The following is a 19571-nucleotide window of genomic DNA, read 5'->3' as shown; positions in this document are numbered from 1 at the left end:
TTATATTCTCTGATTATTTTTGGCCGGCGGACATGAATATATTTCTTTTCTAGATCATCTTTTGCCAAGTATCTACAACATCAATAGAATGATGTAAGATCAGTAGAATGATTTTTTCTATCAATAGAATAAACACAATCTGATGAGATCATATAAATTGGTTTGCTGTCCTGCCATTTCAAAATGTTCATTTTTTCATCACTTACTACATTTGTCGAGCCTCTCCCATGTTATTTTAGTATTTTATCCGATATTAATTTTTTTCCTTTGGAATTCTATTCATTATTGTTCCTGTTGCACCTATTCCTTTTTCGAAGGTTTTAACAACTGGCTGTTGCGAAGATATATTTTGGAAAGAGAGAAAATTCAACTGCCCCTGCGGGGAATCGAACCCACGTCCTTTCACTTTCCGGGTGAACGCCCTAGACCACTAGACTACAGAAGCACAGAATCTCAATCTTTCCTTGGAGCTCGTGTACACTGAAAGGGACCGTATATGGACGGCCAGACTAGACTCAGGCCAAGCTCACAACTGCTGATGCTGCCACCAGATGGCGACTTATACAAGTTGAATTTTCTCTCTTTCCAAAATATATCTTCGCAACAGCCAGTTGTTAAAACCTTCGTATGGTAGCGGAGAGTGACGTCATCCTTATATATTCCCTTTTCGTATAAAATTTCAATCAAATTAACAGTTACGAAATACCTATCAAAATATACTCGAGTGCCAACAGGAAATGATTCACAAAGTTTTGTACTGCTTCTTCGCCAATAGTAAGTGATTTTTGTTTAATTTTGCATTGGAGAAATGAACCTTTATCTTGATAGATTACAAAATCTAGAGCAATTCCAGAGGATCTGCTGCTACAATTTTTTTAAACCAATTGGAATTTTTTTAAACCAAACAAGCAAAATATTTATTTTTTTAAGAAAATATTTTGAATGTAAACTAACCCATTCTAATAATATAATTGATAAATTGAGACCTAACATCCATTTTAATGGATGTCTCAAAAAACAAGTTTAATCCACAAATATTACCTCCTTTAGCTTTATTCATTATTTATATCATAAGACAAGAGATGGAACTTCTACAAATATCTTACAAAAATACTAAAAATTAATGACAAGAGTATGAAAATGAAAACTTACCATGAGAGCTTGAAATTCCCACCTGACGCACCCACTTTGCCATAATATAAACAAACAAACTGTCATTGCCAGATTCCCCAAAAGCTAAAAATGGATTTCCGATTCATACTTTATGAGGCTATTCCATTTCTTGCTTTCTACAATAAAATCTGTCGCAATAGGAGGGAAAACTAAAACATCCATTTTAATGGATGGCAGGTCTCAGGAGGATATAGCATAGTCATCTAAGCACAAATTTTTATCATGTCAATAATATTCAAAATTATTTATTTACACACACATGCTCAATTCATACACAAATTTTCATTAAAAAAAATTAAATACATCACAACACATAGAAAATATGAATCCTTAATCTGATATGAAAAATGAAAGACTTCATTGCGAGGACAATATTATATCTTAATTATATACACCATTGGTCTGTTGTCAACCCCAATATATACTACACTATCAATATGCCATGGACGGATTATGTAATCCCTTGGGCTAATATATAAATGGTAATATATATGTTTTTTTTTTGTATATTGCATCTGTATTATATGTTGTAATATGTGTGAGTGTAATAAATTTCAAATTTCAATTTCAAATATAGTGATTACAGATTTATATATTTCATTTGCCATGTAAACGTGTCCAATACAATCCAAAATAGATGTGCTATTTAATATTTTGCAACATCGCCAAGTGGGATCCACTGCCCATCCATTGCGAGACATTATGGTCATTTATACTTTTAAACAACACAACACATTTAGCGGGCAAAAAGAATATTAAGAATATCTTTAAAAACTGTTCCTATATAGTTCAATAGCAAAAAATAATTCTTACCTTATTATGAACGTGCTCAAACTTCGTCTCGGCTTCATTCGCCGATGTCAACATACACGTATATCACAGTAGCAGGTTTTTGGAGAATGCAACAATGAAGTACTTCAACTTCAAAGATACCAAACACATAAATGATGTTTTATCTGTCATTTTTCTTGAATAAAATTGTCTAATTCATTTTAAAAAAATCATATTTTATTGCTAAATGGTGAAATTTCTTCCCAACCAAGATGGCCGCCATGAACTACTGCTCAACGACTAGTGCTAGGCAGTTCTAAGTAATTACTAAAAAATATTCCTTAGCTTAGAGATAGTATCAAAAAGTCGAACTACCTGCCAACTACGGGCAAATCAGTACTCAACTACTTTTTTTTTGGCTGAGGACCGCAGATATAGTTCACCCCAGGGTTGTCAGGGAATGTGCTAATGAATTGTTGGGGCCAGTCGCACAGATATACAGGAGTAGTGTTGCTGAGGGTATCGTCCAAAGGGATTGGAAACTTGCTAATGTTGTTCCGATATTTAAGAAGGGTAGTAAAGAAGCTGTGTTCAATTATCGTCCAGGGAGTTTGACGAGCTTCTGCTCAAAAATTTTGGAAATTATCATCAAAATAATAATAATGTATTGTCGAATAATCAGCATGGGTTCAGGAAGGCGCAGTCATGTGTAACTAACCCCCTTTGCTTCTATGATCACGTGACTAAGGCTTTGGGTACGGGCAAAAATTTAGATGTTGTTTACCTTGATTTCCAGAAGGCATTAGATCGGGTCCAACATGGTAAACTCGTGAAGCATTTACACGAGATTGGGATTGGGGGCAACTTGCTGAATTGGATAGAAATGTGGCTAAGGGATAGGTCGCAATGAGTTATGGTGAACAGGAAATTTTCTGGTAGGACAGGCATTGCAAGTGGAGTTCCTCAAGGAAGTGTCCTTGGCTCCATACTTTTTTCACTCTTCATCAATAAACTCAATCATGGTATTGATGCGATTCCTAGAAAATTCACAGATGACGTGAAGCTTATGGGGGTAAATGGGAATCAAAGCGATAGGGAGTTGCTCCAGACCAGCTTAAACAGTATTGGAGCATGGGCAAATGAATGGAACTTGAGGTTTAGCATTGACAAGTGTATGGTCGCTCATTTTGGTTCGAACAACCCACGATTCTCTTACAAGTTGAATGGTGCCACTATCCCAGATGCAACTAGCATCACCAATTTTTGAATTCTCATTGTTGAGCGGCTTATGTTTTCTGAACATTGTTCAGCTGTAGTTAAAAAAGCAAATAGATTGCTTGGTATAGATTGCCAGGATCTGGTGCATATGCAATGAGGGTGTCTGCTGCAGTTGCTGATGAAACTCTTCATGTTTTGACTTCTGTGTGTTATTAATGCAATACCAAAAAGAAAAAAGTTCAGCAGTCTGTCAAGTTCGTAAAATAATAATGAAATCAATTCATTTAAAGGGTTTTACTTAATTGATTGAATGTATTTGAATTAATTGATCAAGTAATTAGCATGCAATTAAAAAGTAATTGGCTTTTTAATAATTATATATTATCTTATAAACGAGTAAACTATTTGAGACAGGGCTGCAGACTGATAGAAACTTGATTCATTACTAGGCTACGGTTTCAAAAAAGTCAAGAACCACTGGTGTACAGCATAATTAATTACAATAACTTATCTGTTTATGAAAATTGTGTTTTTGCATTCTTTCAGGTTTTTGAGTCTGTAATTTCGTGGGTGAATTATGATCTACAAAACAGGCAAGATTACTTAGCACAACTCATGGAACATGTCAGACTTCCTCTGTTATCTCAAGAATATCTAATCCAAAGAGTTGAAGAAGAGCCGCTTCTCAAATCTAACCATTTGTGTAAAGACTTCTTAATAGAAGCTATGAAGTATCATTTATTGAAAGGAGAGCAGAAAGTCATGTATAAAACTCCAAGAACAAAACCTCGAACTCCAATCGGACGACCAAAGGTACTTGTATTTTATAAATTTGCGTCATTTTACTAGAACATGGTGGAGTCTCCAATATCAGTTGTTTTATTCCATAAAAAAATTACATTGAAAATTTATTACTATATAAAAAATATCTTTCAATGTAAAATAGATTTTAAATTATCAGACACAACACCTACTATACTCCTGTGTAAAATTAGAGGATGTAAAAACCTGGTATATCTCAAAAATTACTCTTCTGAAAAATACACATGAAAAAAGAATTTTTTCTTAAATTTGTTTTCTAATTTATCTTTCACTTATGATAAGCCATAGTGATGGTGGATTTTGGGGAATTGTGTGTATGGCACCAGAGGCCATGGATGCTTGTCATCAATGGTGGCATAGGAGCCGGGGGGGGGGCTTTTTGTGCTCATCCTCGGCAGTGGTAGAAGAACCATGGGAAAGTGATGCTTGTTCTCACCAGTGGCGTAGGAGCTGAGAAGCTATATCTGCAGGGCCGTCATTTCAACTTTTTCCAGGAGGGGGGAAGCACATGTACTCAATGTATGTATATATATATATATTTGTATAATACTGTATATACTTGTATATACAGAGTGATCAGCGAATAAGCCCTTATTTCAAAATTAAATATCTCTACAACAAAGATCAATAGAATTATGCGGTAAACGGTACATTTATTAGCAAAACTGTAAGAATGTTGTACAGAAATTTCGAAAATTTAGTCTTTTTTTTTTAATTTTTTAAAATTTAAAAAAAAAAAAACTGGGGATTTTGGGGTTCCGAAAATCCTCATTTGTGTGAAGAGAAACCACTGCATTCGCCTAAAGTTACTGCATGGGCTGCGGTATGCGCCATGTGTGTTGACAAATTGTTCCAAAATTGTAACGTAACGTTCAGTAGTAATCGTTTCTCGCACGAAGAAGGGGCCGATAATGCCTCTGGCGCATACCGCAGCCCATGCAGTAACTTTAGGCGAATGCAGTGGTTTCTCTTCACACAAATGAGGATTTTCGGAACCCCAAAATCCCCAGTTTTTTTTTTTTTTTAATTTTAAAAAATTAAAAAAAAAACTAAATTTTCGAAATTTCTATACAACATTCTTACAGTTTTGCTAATAAACGTACCGTTTACCGCATAATTCTATTGATCTTTGTTGTAGAGATATTTAATTTTGAAATAAGGGCTTATTCGCTGATCACCCTGTATATATATATATATATGTATATATATATATAGCATTTTTAGTGTATTTTCAAAAGCCCGGGGGGGAGGGGGCAAACGGCCCCCTGCCCCCCTAAATGACTGGTCTGTGTGTTTGTTCATCCTTTGCAGTGGCATGAAGGCCAGTTTCCAGTTTAGAGTCGCAAATGCGAGCCGATCTCCCTGGTAAAAAGTCTCGCCGCAGAGAGCAACACACCTACATCAGTACAATTATTCAATCAATACACTTCACTCGTAGTTAGAAAAATTGATGGTAGATGGCAACACTATGCGTAACAATCAGTACACAGAAACAAACTTCACATTAGGTTTACAACATGTACATGCACATTCCAACATGTACCAATTCGTTAGAAGTTCTGCAGAAGAATATGGACGGGGTGCATGTGTGGTTTAGTACTGGCCTAAAGACTGAAATACACTACACTGATGCACGTCATGCCAGAGATGTTATGAATTGTGATTCATGGAAACTCACAATGTGTCTGAGGTAATGTAAAATCATGTCACATTGGTGTGGTGTGTTTCGGCCTTAAGAGTTAGGGAGCTGCACATACTCATCCTCATTTGTTACATCAGTGCAGGGAGTTGTGGATGCTCATCCTTATCAGTTGCATAGGGGCTGTGGGTGCTCATCCTTAACTTTTTTATGGCAGAGCTAGTGAGCTGTGGTAGCTCATCCTCAGCAGTAAATTCTCTGATATCTCCAATGATATCAAGCGTTTTGTCTGGTCCATCAATGTCAATGTCTTCAGCAATGGCATTGCAGCTGTAGGTGCTTGTCCTCAGCAGTGATGTCTGAGCCAAAGTGCTATGGATGCTCAATCTCAGTTTTTGCATAGGAGCACAGGGTCAAGCACCACAAATTGGTTCAAAAATCAAAATATCTTACAAGAGCTCAAGTTGAACATCCCCAGGTCTTTCAACCCTTTTAATGCCCCTAAAAATTTTCGACATTGTCCAGATTTTCCAGTATAAAATGTTGAATATTTCCAGTTAATTTTTCAAAGCTCTACTGAGTAGATATGGTAATAATAAATATCACACACACACACATATGTATTCTCCTCTCTCCCAAAGCAGAATGTACCAAAATCTGCAGTGTTCATTGTAGAACTATCTCAGGAAAAATTTTAAGAACAAAAAAATTTCTTCCTTTTCTTCCTTGAATAAAACAAAAATTGTAGAAACCTCGAAGAAGATATACAAACTATATAAAAAACAATTGACGGAAACAAAGTGAAAGAATGTTAACGTCTGTGTTATATGACATACTGAAAATGTCAGAAGTAGAAGGTAAGAAATTAAGACACATAGAAGGAGGGGCTGCCTCATCAATCTGGGTGGGAGAAGGCATCCATCTTTGAATAAAAAACCGATTTTGCCACTAAGTGACGTCTAATAATTAAAACAGAAACAGGATAGGGATCAGTGATTGGCTCGAGTGATAATACTGACATCACATACTCATGCTGAAAGATGTAGATGAGTCAACCTGAGGTTTCAAGAAGCCCTAGAATAAATAATGTATACATCCCTTCTGACTCCATGTATCAATACTATATTCGCATCAAACTCTTTAGAGGCATATAGGAGTATCTTTATCTGCTTTAAAAAAACACCTATTGCTTGAGTGGGGAAAAATCTCTTTTTTGCAGTTTTTTCCCCCTTGGATTGTGTTCATTCGAAGGAGCTTTACTCAATGGTTGGCATTTGAATTGAAAATCAGTTTTTTATCCAGTATGATGGAAGAAAAACTAGAATCCCTCTTTTCCCTATTTTTGTGCATTTGTATTAAAATTTACTGAAAAGCGGTAAACTGTACCATGTTGTGGGGAGAGGGGCTGATTTCTAATTCAAGGGTTTTTTTTAAAATTATCATGACTTTATTAAAAAATTGTTTTATCATTCCAAAAATGTTGGTAAGCACAGCTTCCCTACATGAAGACAACCTGAGCAAAAAAAACCCAAATTAAAAAAATCTTTACTGGAGCTGTAATTACCGACTGGCATTTGAACTTAAATCCAGTCATCATGGAAATAAAACTGTTTTCAAACTAGAATTTCCTTTCTTCTTTTGCACAAAAGGTTTGTTAACCCCTTTGCAATCACAGATGAAATATTTCATTCTTACTGCAGTGAAATAGATTTAATCCAGTTCTGTGTGTTTTCTTTCTTTTCATCACAAAGCTTTATTATAACCCTATGTTGTTTTTTTCTATGTTCCTATGTTGTTTTTTTCTATATTCCTGTTAATGATTTTTCCCCCACAACATATAATGTATCTTTCTACTATATGCATGTAAGAGCGAAAAAGAACATTTAGGGGTGAAGGTGAGAAGAGAAATCGACTGTATTCTCTCTTATCTACTTATCTATTACTGTTTTTCCTTTCCCATTTTTCTTTTTCCTTCCTTTTTCTAATATGCAGTTTTGGTTTATCGCTGACTCGTCAGTTAGAGATCATCCAAACTTTTTGCCAAAAGCTTGTACGTGGAGGGGTTAAGGGACCAAACAATAAAGGTGCCTGCACACAGTAATATCACCACAGGAAAAATAATTGTGATATGCGTTTTATTTCTTTCATTCCATTTCCAATGTAACTATGTCAGAGAGGCATACCCAGGGAAGGGTGACATAAGAGTTTCATGCAAACCTCTCCCCCTTCAAAGATGACCAAAAATTTAAAATATTTTTATTTGCTTTTTGAATTAATTTCTGTTGATTTAAAATACTTTTTGGTATTTATTATAACTCAAGATTTCTCTGAAAGATATTTCCGGTTTCACGCTATCCAAACCCTCCAATCAATGCTTGCTCTTTTTTAACCCCTGAGCTGCAGGAATAGTCGGATAAAAGATGCTATCAGAATGGCTTTAAAAATTTTTGTTGTGTTTTTTGTGAAAGATAGATGGTATTGAAACTCATACACTGCAAATACAGTGATGCCTCAGCTAATGAAGATAATTAGTCCCATAATCACATTCGTTAGCCTAAAACTTTGTAAGCTGAGGCATCACCATGTAGTGAAACCTATCCAAGATGGACACTGTATGAGATGGAAACTTGTCTTTGACGGAGTCAAAAAACAGTCCCTTCATTGATTAATGCTTTTATGTGTGTGAGCGCCTTCATAAAATAGAAACTTGTTTAAAATAGAATATTGTTTCAGTCTCTTGATGTTCCGTTCCATACAGGTTTCATTGCATAATGCAATCGGGAAAACGTGTGATACAGAGAATCTGGGTTTGAATCCCACAATCACCAACAAAATAGTGATTTAGGACTGGCAGGCAGTATACCACTACTCAACATTGCACAATGATCCCACATAGTACAAGCAAACGAGTTAGAAAATAGAGAAATAATAAATAATGAAATAAAAACTTGAATATATATGCGTGTGCTATCTATACATCATTTTAAGAACTTCATGTTAAAAAATTTCCTTAAAAAAATCTCTACCCATGTGGAACCTATTTTTGGCACTACTAACCACGTTTTTTTTGTTTGATAAAGATTAAAAAAAAGTTATATAAAAAATATAGGAAATATCCCAACATACTTGCATATAAAAATGAATGTAAAAACTATGATAAAATGTTAACATTTCAAATAAAAAAAAACTAAAGAATATCTGTGAAAAACAAATTTATTGAATACAATAGAGACAAACGAAAACAATGGAATTGCATAAATACTTTTATACTCAATAAAAATAACAAAGCAAATACTCCCAATCCATCATAATCCTAAAAATTTAGCAAATGACTAATAAGGAATTCATTGATAGAAACTTGAGTGCCAATACTTTAGGATACACATGTCAACATAAAAGTAGATATAATATTGTAAACTCAAAATAGCAATTATAAATAGATATACCTGTGGAGATGCTGTCGGCAAGAGTGCGTAGGTGTTGGTTTCGAATATCATAAATCTGCCAACACCTCGTTATGTGTGCGCGCCTTTTCTTGGCCTTTCTTCCGCTGTTCGAGAGAGAAGGCTTTGGTTTCTTGTAGAGTAGAGATGTCTTTTTATTGTGTGTCCATGTATTCTTGTTCCGTATATATGTGTTAACGTACTGTGTGTTTCTTCTAATTAATAAACTGTATATTTAACCGTATCTAGAATCGAACAGTCTTAGTGGAGTCAAATTAAATTTAACTATGGATAAATAGCCACTTCAATTTAAATGTCATTAATCATCTCCGGCAACCATAACTGGTGTCCATATACCTACTTAAAAAAATTTAATAAATGATTTAGATGATTTCAAAGCAGTTGTTTACGATGGCTTAACACCGAAAATGCTAAAAATAATTCCATTCTATCACATTGAAGAACTAAAACACCTAATTGTCAATCAAAGAAAGTTACTTCTATGATGAAATGAAATATTCCCTTGTTTACCCAATTTACAAAAAAGGAGACCCTAATAATATGAACAATTACAGACCAATTTCAGTTCTACCGATTTTTTCTAAAGTGATAGAGAAACATATGAATAAACAAGTTGTAAATTTTCTAAATCATAATTTTTTTTCACCAAATCAGTATGGATGTCAGCAGAATAAAAATACAGAAATTGCAATAATCAAACTTTGTCAATACAGGGTACAATAATAATAAATACTCTATGATAATCTAGGTGGATTTAAAACAAGCATTTGATAACGTTGATCTAAATATACTAACACAAAAGTTGCAAAAAGCTGGTGTTCGAGGAAGTATTCTGGAATGGTTTAAAACTTATTGTAAAAGGCAACAGGCAGTCGTTAATAAATAAATAAGAAAATAAGCTAATACCTACAGGTTTAAAAGGGTGTCCCTTAGGGATCAGTTTTGGGTCCTACAGTATTCTTAATTTATATTAATGACTTCTGTTTGCTGAATCTAAATGGACGACTTATATCATTCGCTGATGATACAGCTCTTTACATGGAAGATGACAACTTTGAGAACCTTATATAAAAAACAGAAAGCGACCTCGGATACATTAATCAGTGGATGACTCAAAACAAACTCAAATTAAACGTACACAAAACCCAGTATCAATGCATTAAAATAAGAAACAAGCTCTAATTTCAAGATCTCTTTTAAAATACACACTTGCCACCAACAAACACAACAGAACTGCAATTGTCATGAAATTCAATGAATGCACCAATATGAATACTTAGGAGTTACTATACAGCAGCGGTTCTCAAACTTTTTTGACCCCACAGAGCCCTTTCCGGTATGCAATTTCTATCGCGGAGCCCCGGATGCCTATTTTTTATTTATTCATCAAAGTTTCTGACTTATTTTTATTATTAAAAAATATTAATTATTTTTTTCAAATTTACTGGGTTTTTTATTTTCCTCGAGCGGCCGCAGAGCCCCTGGTAGTTCACACAAAGCCCTAGGGGCTCTGCAGAACACCGGTTGAGAACTGCTGCTATACAGGATGATTTAAAATGGAACTTGCAATGTGATAAATTAACAATCCAATTTTATGTAGTTTTACTTTATAAATTAATTAAAATATTTAATAGATAGAGATTTTTTAAAGGACATTTTTTATGCATGGCTTTATTCAATTATAACCTATAGATTATGTGCCTGGGGTGGGGCTTACCTAACAAATTTTATGAAATTAAATAAAACATACAACAAAGCAAGAACACTAATAATACAAACATGTAATACTTACGATAACAATATCAATTGGCATACATTAGACAGCTATACATTTACAGACTTATAAATTTTGTGTTCAAAGACAATAACACTGGTTAAAGCAGAAAACAAACAGAACTTCACAGGAGGAATAAAGTCCCTAAAAAAAATAAACACCCTTTTCAAAAATGTTTCTTGTTTACTGCTCTAAAAATACTGAATTCATTTCAGTCAACAGCTAATAATTGTAACAATAAATATGACATTTTCATGCATGCAAAAAGCGTACAAAATTACGAAAATATATTTTAAGATTGTTTTCATAGAATACAATATAAATAATGGCATCAATGACAAATTTTGGGATAATTTAATCATAGTTGAAATAGACATTTTTCACGATGTCATGGTGAAAAAAAAGGTGGGTATGTGTATGCGTGTGTATATATATACACGTGTGTCTCTATGAGCATGTACGTATTTATGTGTGTATGTATGTGTATATATGAATAGTATTGTGAAACGAAAAGGTATATTTATTCCAGACTCATTTTTTATACAAGAAGTATCGTAATTCAACAATTTCAGATCTTATAATTCAAATTTTTAGAGCGCATAAATTTTTGAAATATTCATATCTTTTGCATTGGGAGAAGGAAGCTACACATTCTTTATTAGTGCGACTATTCTAGAGATACAATATATCATGTTTTTTATCTCATTTGCATATAGCAAAAAACTTGTTCCATGGGCTTTTTTTTTTAAATTTTTCTATTATCTGTCTCATAATATGGAGCGTCTGTTTTCAAAACTTCATGATAAATTAATTATTTTTCAAGGTGTGGTGTTTTGTATTTTTTAATCTTAATTTTAGGTACCAGTGTAATGTCCCCTGCATTGTTATCCAAAAAAATAATTTTGAAGAGTAATTTCACCAAATTTTTAAGGGGTAGTTTTATTAAAAAAGGGGTATTTTTTTTAATCAAAGACAGAAATAACACACTATTAAAAAATTACCTAAAATTGCAAGGAGTATTTTCATCTCAATTGAATTTGGAGGAATAAAATTGAATTTTGATGCATGAATCATGCATCTAGATGTGTATTGGCGAACACGGGTCCTGTATACACTTCAATAATCACACTGCTGTGGATATTTATATACAGTTTTGTGTAGGATTAACGATTGTTTTTCAAAACTTTTCAGATCTTGCTTGTAGTTGGTGGTCAAGCACCAAAAGCTATTCGTAGTGTTGAATGCTATGATTTTAAAGAAGGGAAATGGACTCATTTGGCTGAATTACCAACCAGACGTTGTCGAGCCGGTTTAGCAGTTCTGAATGGCTTTGTGTATGCTGTTGGTGGATTTAATGGATCATTGAGAGTTAGAACTGTAGATGCATATGATCCACAAAGAGATCAGGTATCAATAATTTTCTTGAATACCTTGCTGATTGGTTAGATTCACAATATTCAGTCTAAATCAAGACAGAAATTGAAATCTCAATCAATTATGTAGAGAAGAGACGATCTAGTTGGCATAGTTTTTAGTTTTTCTTTTTTTTACTGTAATACTTACAGCAAATGTAACAGATGCTGCAGATAGTAGTACAAATTACTCATGAAGATATCACTTTAAATTTTATTCTCAGTCTGTCAAAAATTGTTAACAAAATTGTTCTAACTATGCCAACTTTCCTAATGCAGATAGTAGTACAAATTACTCATGAAGATATCACTTTAAATTTTATTCTCAGTCTGTCAAAAATTGTTAACAAAATTGTTCTAACTATGCCAGCTTTCCTTAGACATGGGGTAAGTTCGCACAACCCGTGGGGTAAAAGATCTGAGGAATAAATGTAAGTTATTAACTACAAAACTTTTATATACAAAAATACAAAAAAAAAATGTGTATGCTAAGCATTCAATATTTTCAAGTAGTAAACAAATGTTTTAAAAAAAAAAGTTGCAAATATCAAAAAAGAACAAGAAAGTCATCATTCACAGCTTCATGTCCATTAAGAAAGTAGATCCATTGCTCACTTGAACTGGTGGTTGTAATTTTTGCACAATTTTGCTGCAGTTATACCAAATTGTGGTAAGTTGGCATAAGACACATGTTCGATGCCAACACATCCCTCAGCTGGGATACCGACTTAACCCAACATGACTCTTTAGACGAGAGGGCTGCCTCACATGTTCTAAAAAGTTTATGAAGTATTCCAGCACTTGAATACAAAGGTTATTGACAACTCTATCATAACTGTTGAAAACACCTTTATATACTCTGAGAGTGAAAAAAAAAATCCTTGCAGGAAATCAAGAAACCAGTCTTTTTCTGGGGGGGAGGGAGGTGGCTGTCCTCCTCTCTGGAGGTCTGATCACATTGAAACTACAGTGGATGATACAACACCCTCAGGTAGTTTGCCAATGACAGTTCTAGCACTCTGTGCTCACTGTGGTAGAAAAAAGAAGTTGCATGCCAACTTACCCCTTATGCCAACTAGCCCTGGACTCCCTTGCTATAAAATATTTGTGAATAGGTATGTAATAAATGGGATATAAATTGTTATCTGAATTTATTTTCTAATGTATATTTAATCATGATGAATCTGGGGGTGGGGGGGACTTTTCGTATTTTTCTAGTCATATACATATCTGAGCGGGGTATCTTGATTTAAATCACATGATTTTTAAAAAAAATCAATGATTTAAATCGGATACTTTTGATCTTTTAAACAATTTTAATTAATATGACATTTTTTTACTTGTTTGATGTAATACAAGTAAATAAGAGATACAGTGGAACTTTGGTTAACGAGCTTAATTCGTTCTGCAAACATGCTCATTACATGAATTGCTTGTTATTCGAATCAAACTTCCCAATAGGAAATAATGGAAACTCTGATAATTCGTTCCACAATTATTCATTCACATAAAAACTACTAATAAAAATGGCATTCAATCAACAATTAAACACAATAATAATTATACGTAATGCAATAAAATATACATAATGTAAAGAACGCCATAAATAAAGATACAATATGACAATGTTTACGAATTAACTTACTCTAAACTACGAGAGGATGAGGAGGACTATCGTTTAGCATGATTTACAGGCTCACTATTTGCAATCTTATTCTTTTTGCGTGACTTTTAAAAAAACCTTATCCAATGACACTTGCTTTTGCCTCTGTTTTAGGATTTCTGGGAAATGGTAAATTGTAGTGTTCATTGGAGAGATTCATTATTTGCACATTGCTACAGCTTTATTTTTGTGATTTGCACAGATTCCCACATTCTACGCATCTCTCTAATCTCATTTTATGTGAGGGACATCTCCTTACTTTTCTCTTCCTCAGCCGAGATACCAGGGTTGGTAAAAAAAACGTTTTTTTTAAAAAAAACCAAAAAACCGGGTTTTTTTTTTTGGTTTAAATCAGGTTTTTTTTTTTGTTTAAACCGGTTTTTTTTGTTTTATATAGTATTAACATTAAAAACAATGAAATTTCTGAAAAAGCATTCAAACTTTTAATAATTAACTAAAATAAAATGTTTATTAATTTAATTAACACTATTCCCATGCTAATTAATCAATAAATATTTATTATATTTTAACAAAAACCAACTTTTGCAATTTAATTATTTTTTGCTTAACTCAATGGATTACTGTGTGTTTGAAAATTCTTTCAATGTTATTATTAATCATATAATATATAAAGGTTTTTCTCCAGTTACTTTCAGTATACTTAATTAGGAAGATATTTTGCAAAAAGTAATAAAAATTAGGTGAATATAATGTCTTTAATGAAGCATAAATAATGCAGATTAATTAGCAATGGTTTACGATATACAGGGGGATTATAACTAAGGTTCTGATTTCAAAACACTGTAAAAAAAAAACGATTGTCAGAATGACTTGAAAATTGACATGAATATTCCTGAAAAAATTCAATTTTATTTGATAAAGAGGAAAAAATACTTAAAAATGTAAAATTAATGACATCATCCAACATGTGGAAAATTTGCTCGCAGAATGGAAACAATAGCCAGTCATGGCAGAATGATACCTTAATTATAGCATTTCACGATATTCATAATTCATGGAAACATCACAAAAAACGAAGTAATTGAACAAATAACTACAACTTACTTAAGAAATGTTAAATATGTTGTCCACCGCGTGTTCTGGCTATGAGGTTGAAAGCGCAAAAATTCTTGTTCAACAACAGAATCGGAGTATGCCATAGTCATAATGTGGATGTGCTTGCAATTCAGCTTTATTAAACTAAACCAAACGTGCCCCCCCCCCCCCCCGTTAATATTCCTGAGGAACTAACATATAGGGAATGTGCTGGAGATTGCAATTTACCAAAGTTTGCAATCTGACCACTGTTTATAACATTTTGAGGTACCTCCACAGCCAGAAGTTGCAAGGGTTAAGGTGCATCCTGTCAAAATGGGTCTTCAGCAGCTGCTTTGCTGGTATTGCAATGTGCATCTTGATAGAAGTTCTATCTACACACTGATGCTGTGGAAGTGCTGAAATGATGTGGTTGCACAAAATAGATTATACTGCTGGCCAAGTACAGCATCATCTACTTGCACATTTTGCACTTTTTTCTTTTGCGAAAGAAACTTCCATTGCTTCAGGAGTATCCATGCAAATTTTCAAGTCATTCTGATCAGTACTTATTGTATAGTTTTGGAGAATCAAAACTTAAATTATAATCAACCTGTATATAGCTGATTATTTTTCATATAAATCTGTTACTACTATACAGTAGAACCTTGATTAACTGGGCTTAACAGTGTGTGTGAAAGTATAAAAAAAACAACTATTGAATATTAAGACTGGGAGATATACAGTAGGAGATGTGCAACTTCTTATGGGAATGAAAATGAAAATGTATGTGAGGTAATGTAACTACTAGTACACTAGTCTTTGTCCTTTAAGGACAGCTGGTGTCTTTATTGGATTATAGGACCACCTGCGCCTAGCAATGGTTTAAACCAAACAACCCTGCGAGATACCATACATAAACTGTTCCTAGTGTGTGCAAAAGACATCCATCACTTACCGTTAACTTCTAGACATTTTTCACCACTACTTCTTGAATGCCATCCTCGTGCACCTTATTCCATGGTCTTCCTGAAGCACAAAATCTCTTCAACAAGTAGTGGCTGTTTATGAGCTATCCTCCCCAAAATCATGTTCAATAATGCAGTCAACCCACAGTTTTGTCCAAGCAGAATAAAAAAAAACTTCCAGTGCACATACGCATCGCTGCTATGCTACATCTAGTTTCATATCGTAAATATTCACACTCGCACATATGTTAAATTTCCGACTGAGGCACGCTTACTGGAGATCAGTAGGGGAGAATATTACCCAAAATTCCATAACACGTGTGTGGGCGAAAGGAAAAACCATCAGCTCAGTTGTGATAATGTGAAAATAAATAGAAAAGGTGCAGCACTTTTTTGCTCGTAATGCAAACCATTGCTCGTTAACAGAGTCAAAATTTGTTCAAAGTTTTTGCTCGTTAATCGAAGTTCCACTGTAGAAAGATTCATATTTTAATTATTTATATATTAAATATTAGGCATATATTCAAATAAATGTGATAAAGATTTTTTTTTTTTTGGATGAAGAGTTAGGTTGGTAGAATTAATAGTTTTTCTCAGAAGATTTTAGAGAGAGAGAGGTTTCTTTCCCCAAGAATTTTCTTTCCCATGGAGAAAGTGAAGTTGTTAAAGAGAGTGGTAACTGTTTGGACAGATTTTTATTCCTGGAATGGAATTTACTACAGGCTTTGTAGAATTAGACTATCTGTGGGAATAATTGTTACAATTGGGAAACAAGATATGTTTCTTTTAAAAATCAATAATAAAAACTTGTAATTTTTTCACAACTCTAATTTTTCCCCTCCATGCTTTTTGATCATGCTACAACATAGAGAAAATTTTTATAGCTCGTAATGAACACTTTTGTTTATTCAAGGTAGTTCTTTTTCAAAGAAAAGTTTATGAGATATTGCAGTAATATTTTATAAAGATTTTTCTCCAGAATATTTAAATTGATTAAATTAATGAATGTTAGTTACATTTATGACTACATGCTTTTGGATTTTTTTTATCAAGTACAAATTTCAATACTCTTTTAAATGTAGAATGATTGTTCTTGGATGACATTGGTATGATGAATAGGATTTCTAGTAGTTTAGTATGCTAATGGAATTTTTTAAATCAAGATTGCTAGAGCTTAATGTAGTCTGTAAGTTAAAAAATGAGAACTATAACTGTTATGAAACTATTTAATATCCCTAATAAGTTAGCATCTCAAACTTGGAATTAAAAATGAGTAAATGTAGAATTTGAATTTTAAAAAAATCTGATTCAAATAAAAAAATTGAATTTGTTAGATTTTTTTGGAAAATCATGATTTTTATCAACCCTGGATTTAACAAAGGATAAAATTAGCAGAAATTTTATAACAACAATTTTACTTCTATGCATATAAATAAATGTCTGTTCCATGTATGACTATTCACTTATTTTATTATTTAACAAGTTCAGTATTTTCTGAAAAGTTAGTGTTTGTCTGATTTCTATACTTAAAAAGTGTACTTATCTTTATAATTTAATATTGTTCACTCATACTTTTAAAGACAGTATTTAAACCACTAACTGTGTTAATAAAATAAAAGTTAGATTATGTTTTATTCTGCATAAGTTAAATATTTTAAGGTGAAAATTAAAAATTAAATCTGATTTAAATAAAAAAATTCTGATTTTTTTTTTTCATGATTGTTATCCTGATTTTATCGTGATCGTTATTTTTATCACATTTGTATCTAAGAAAACCCTTTTTTTAATTCCATCTATAATTTATAATACAGTAGAACCCTTTTTATACGTGTCGCATTTATGCATGTTTTATTTATTTTATTTAAGTCTTTACTTCCAGAAGATATTCTCTGTTCCATTTCTTCCAGAAGACATCCAAGCTATAGCAATAACCATGATTTCATATGATTAGTAGTAGCAGGAAACTTTTGGAGGAAAGGATTGCCAATTTTTAATCAGTTATTAAATGAGCAGGTATGAGAGTTTCTTCAGACGTGCCATCTGACTTAATATAAGCTGTTGAAGGATGATGTTGATGATGGATTCAATTCCGGTCAATTCAGATGTGTGACCTTATGGATTTCATAGATAACTTTTAATAACACAAATCTTGCATTCCCATCGTTCTTTCCCATAGTAGAGAGAGACAACATTCTAAAGCTCCTGGTGAAAAGGATTCGTTACAGTATATATGCTCAGTATAGCTGTGCTGACTTAAACGTAGTGTATCTGTTGATGGGTCTCCAGCAGGGTTACACAAAGCACTTATGGTTTTTTTTCCTTTTCCAATGGAACAGTCAAGACAAGGATTCTCACTATCTTGAAAAAGATTGAAATACAAGGAAATATCTGATGTCTAGAAAAATGAATGTGCATCACTCTCCAGCAGGGTTTGGCCTGCTTGAAAGTCAAAATTGTTTTTTCAGACAGAGAACTTGTTATGACCACCAACCCTCCAAGACAAGTGGGGCATTGAGAAATCTTCCAGATTCTTGAATTAGAAAGAATGTGATGAACATTGTATTCTCTCTCTCACCATAGATAGATCCTCCATTTGTACATACGATTTTTTCCTCATCCTTTTTTAATTGCATTTTGTGTTCTTTATTGAAGTTAATTAAAATACCTATTTTTCCTTTTTTTGAACCTTTAAAAAATGAAAATTCATTCAGATAATGTGTGCGTTTCATTTTACGCTTTAATTTCTAGATGAAATATAAGGATAAAAAGTAGGTAATTATAAGTGGGAAAAATTAAGGTAGATTGCTTGTGGTATCTTTCTTGTAGTAAGACTGCAAGGTAACATTATGACGAAAACATTGTGAATGTATTTTCTATGTGAAATAAGAAATTAATTCTGACTTATGTATCAACTGTAAAAGTTTGGTCCTGTTTTAGAATTGTACCTGAGATATGAAAGTACCAGAAATTTTTTTTCCCCATTTAAAAACCTATTTCAACGTACAGAAAAAATGGCATAAATCAAAAACTTATAAAAAATAACCCCATTCTACAGTATGATGATGATTATTGTTATTTCTCATGTATAAATATCTCACTAAAAAAATATGCAGATTTTGCATTTTAACCAATCATAATATCTATGCATATCATAACAGTAGGCTGGGTATGCCCAAGTAGGTGGTTAATCCTTTTTCCTTCAATTTTTCATTTATTTTAACTTAATGAGCCATTTTGAAATTCTATCGAAAATACAGGAGTAAAAAAAATTTAAAATAGTTTCATTCTGCTTCCAATTTAGTTATCTCCTCTAATCAGACTGATAGTGTGTTGCTGACTAAATTTAATTTCTCTTAAAGTGGTCACAAGCTCCAATAATGGAAGCTCGCCGAAGCACATTAGGCGTTGCAGTGTTGAACAATTGTATCTATGCTGTAGGAGGCTTTGATGGCTCTACTGGACTATGTACAGCTGAATGCTTTGATTTAAGAACAAACCAGTGGCAAATGGTAGCCCCAATGAGTACTAGAAGAAGCAGCGTTGGTGTTGGAGTACTTAATGGTAAATTTCAATATGAATACAATTATTACAGAAGTTTTTTTCATTTCTTTTTAATGAAAATTTCACTACAA

The 19571-nt window shown here is 33.0% G+C and overlaps 1 protein-coding gene across 5 annotated transcripts in view; it reads left to right on the top strand.

The window, feature by feature from the left end:
• Window positions 1-19571, top strand: part of kel (kelch protein) — a 232126-nt gene that overhangs the window by 150691 nt on the left and 61864 nt on the right. For all 5 annotated transcript variants that reach the window (XM_089239608.1, XM_089239605.1, XM_089239607.1 and 2 more), the window contains 3 exons: window positions 3709-3975; window positions 12053-12268; window positions 19299-19500. In XM_089239608.1, coding sequence (XP_089095734.1) covers window positions 3709-3975; window positions 12053-12268; window positions 19299-19500 — 685 coding nt within the window. The remainder of the gene's footprint in view (window positions 1-3708; window positions 3976-12052; window positions 12269-19298; window positions 19501-19571) is intronic.

Source organism: Pholcus phalangioides, unplaced genomic scaffold (assembly GCF_987345545.1).
Source record: "Pholcus phalangioides strain wild (caught in Gottingen) unplaced genomic scaffold, Ppha-v1.0 ptg000011l_1, whole genome shotgun sequence".
Taxonomy (NCBI): Eukaryota; Metazoa; Arthropoda; class Arachnida; order Araneae; family Pholcidae; genus Pholcus; species Pholcus phalangioides.
Note: the sequence above shows the minus strand (reverse complement) of the source record. Positions and strands in the feature narration are given on the sequence as shown.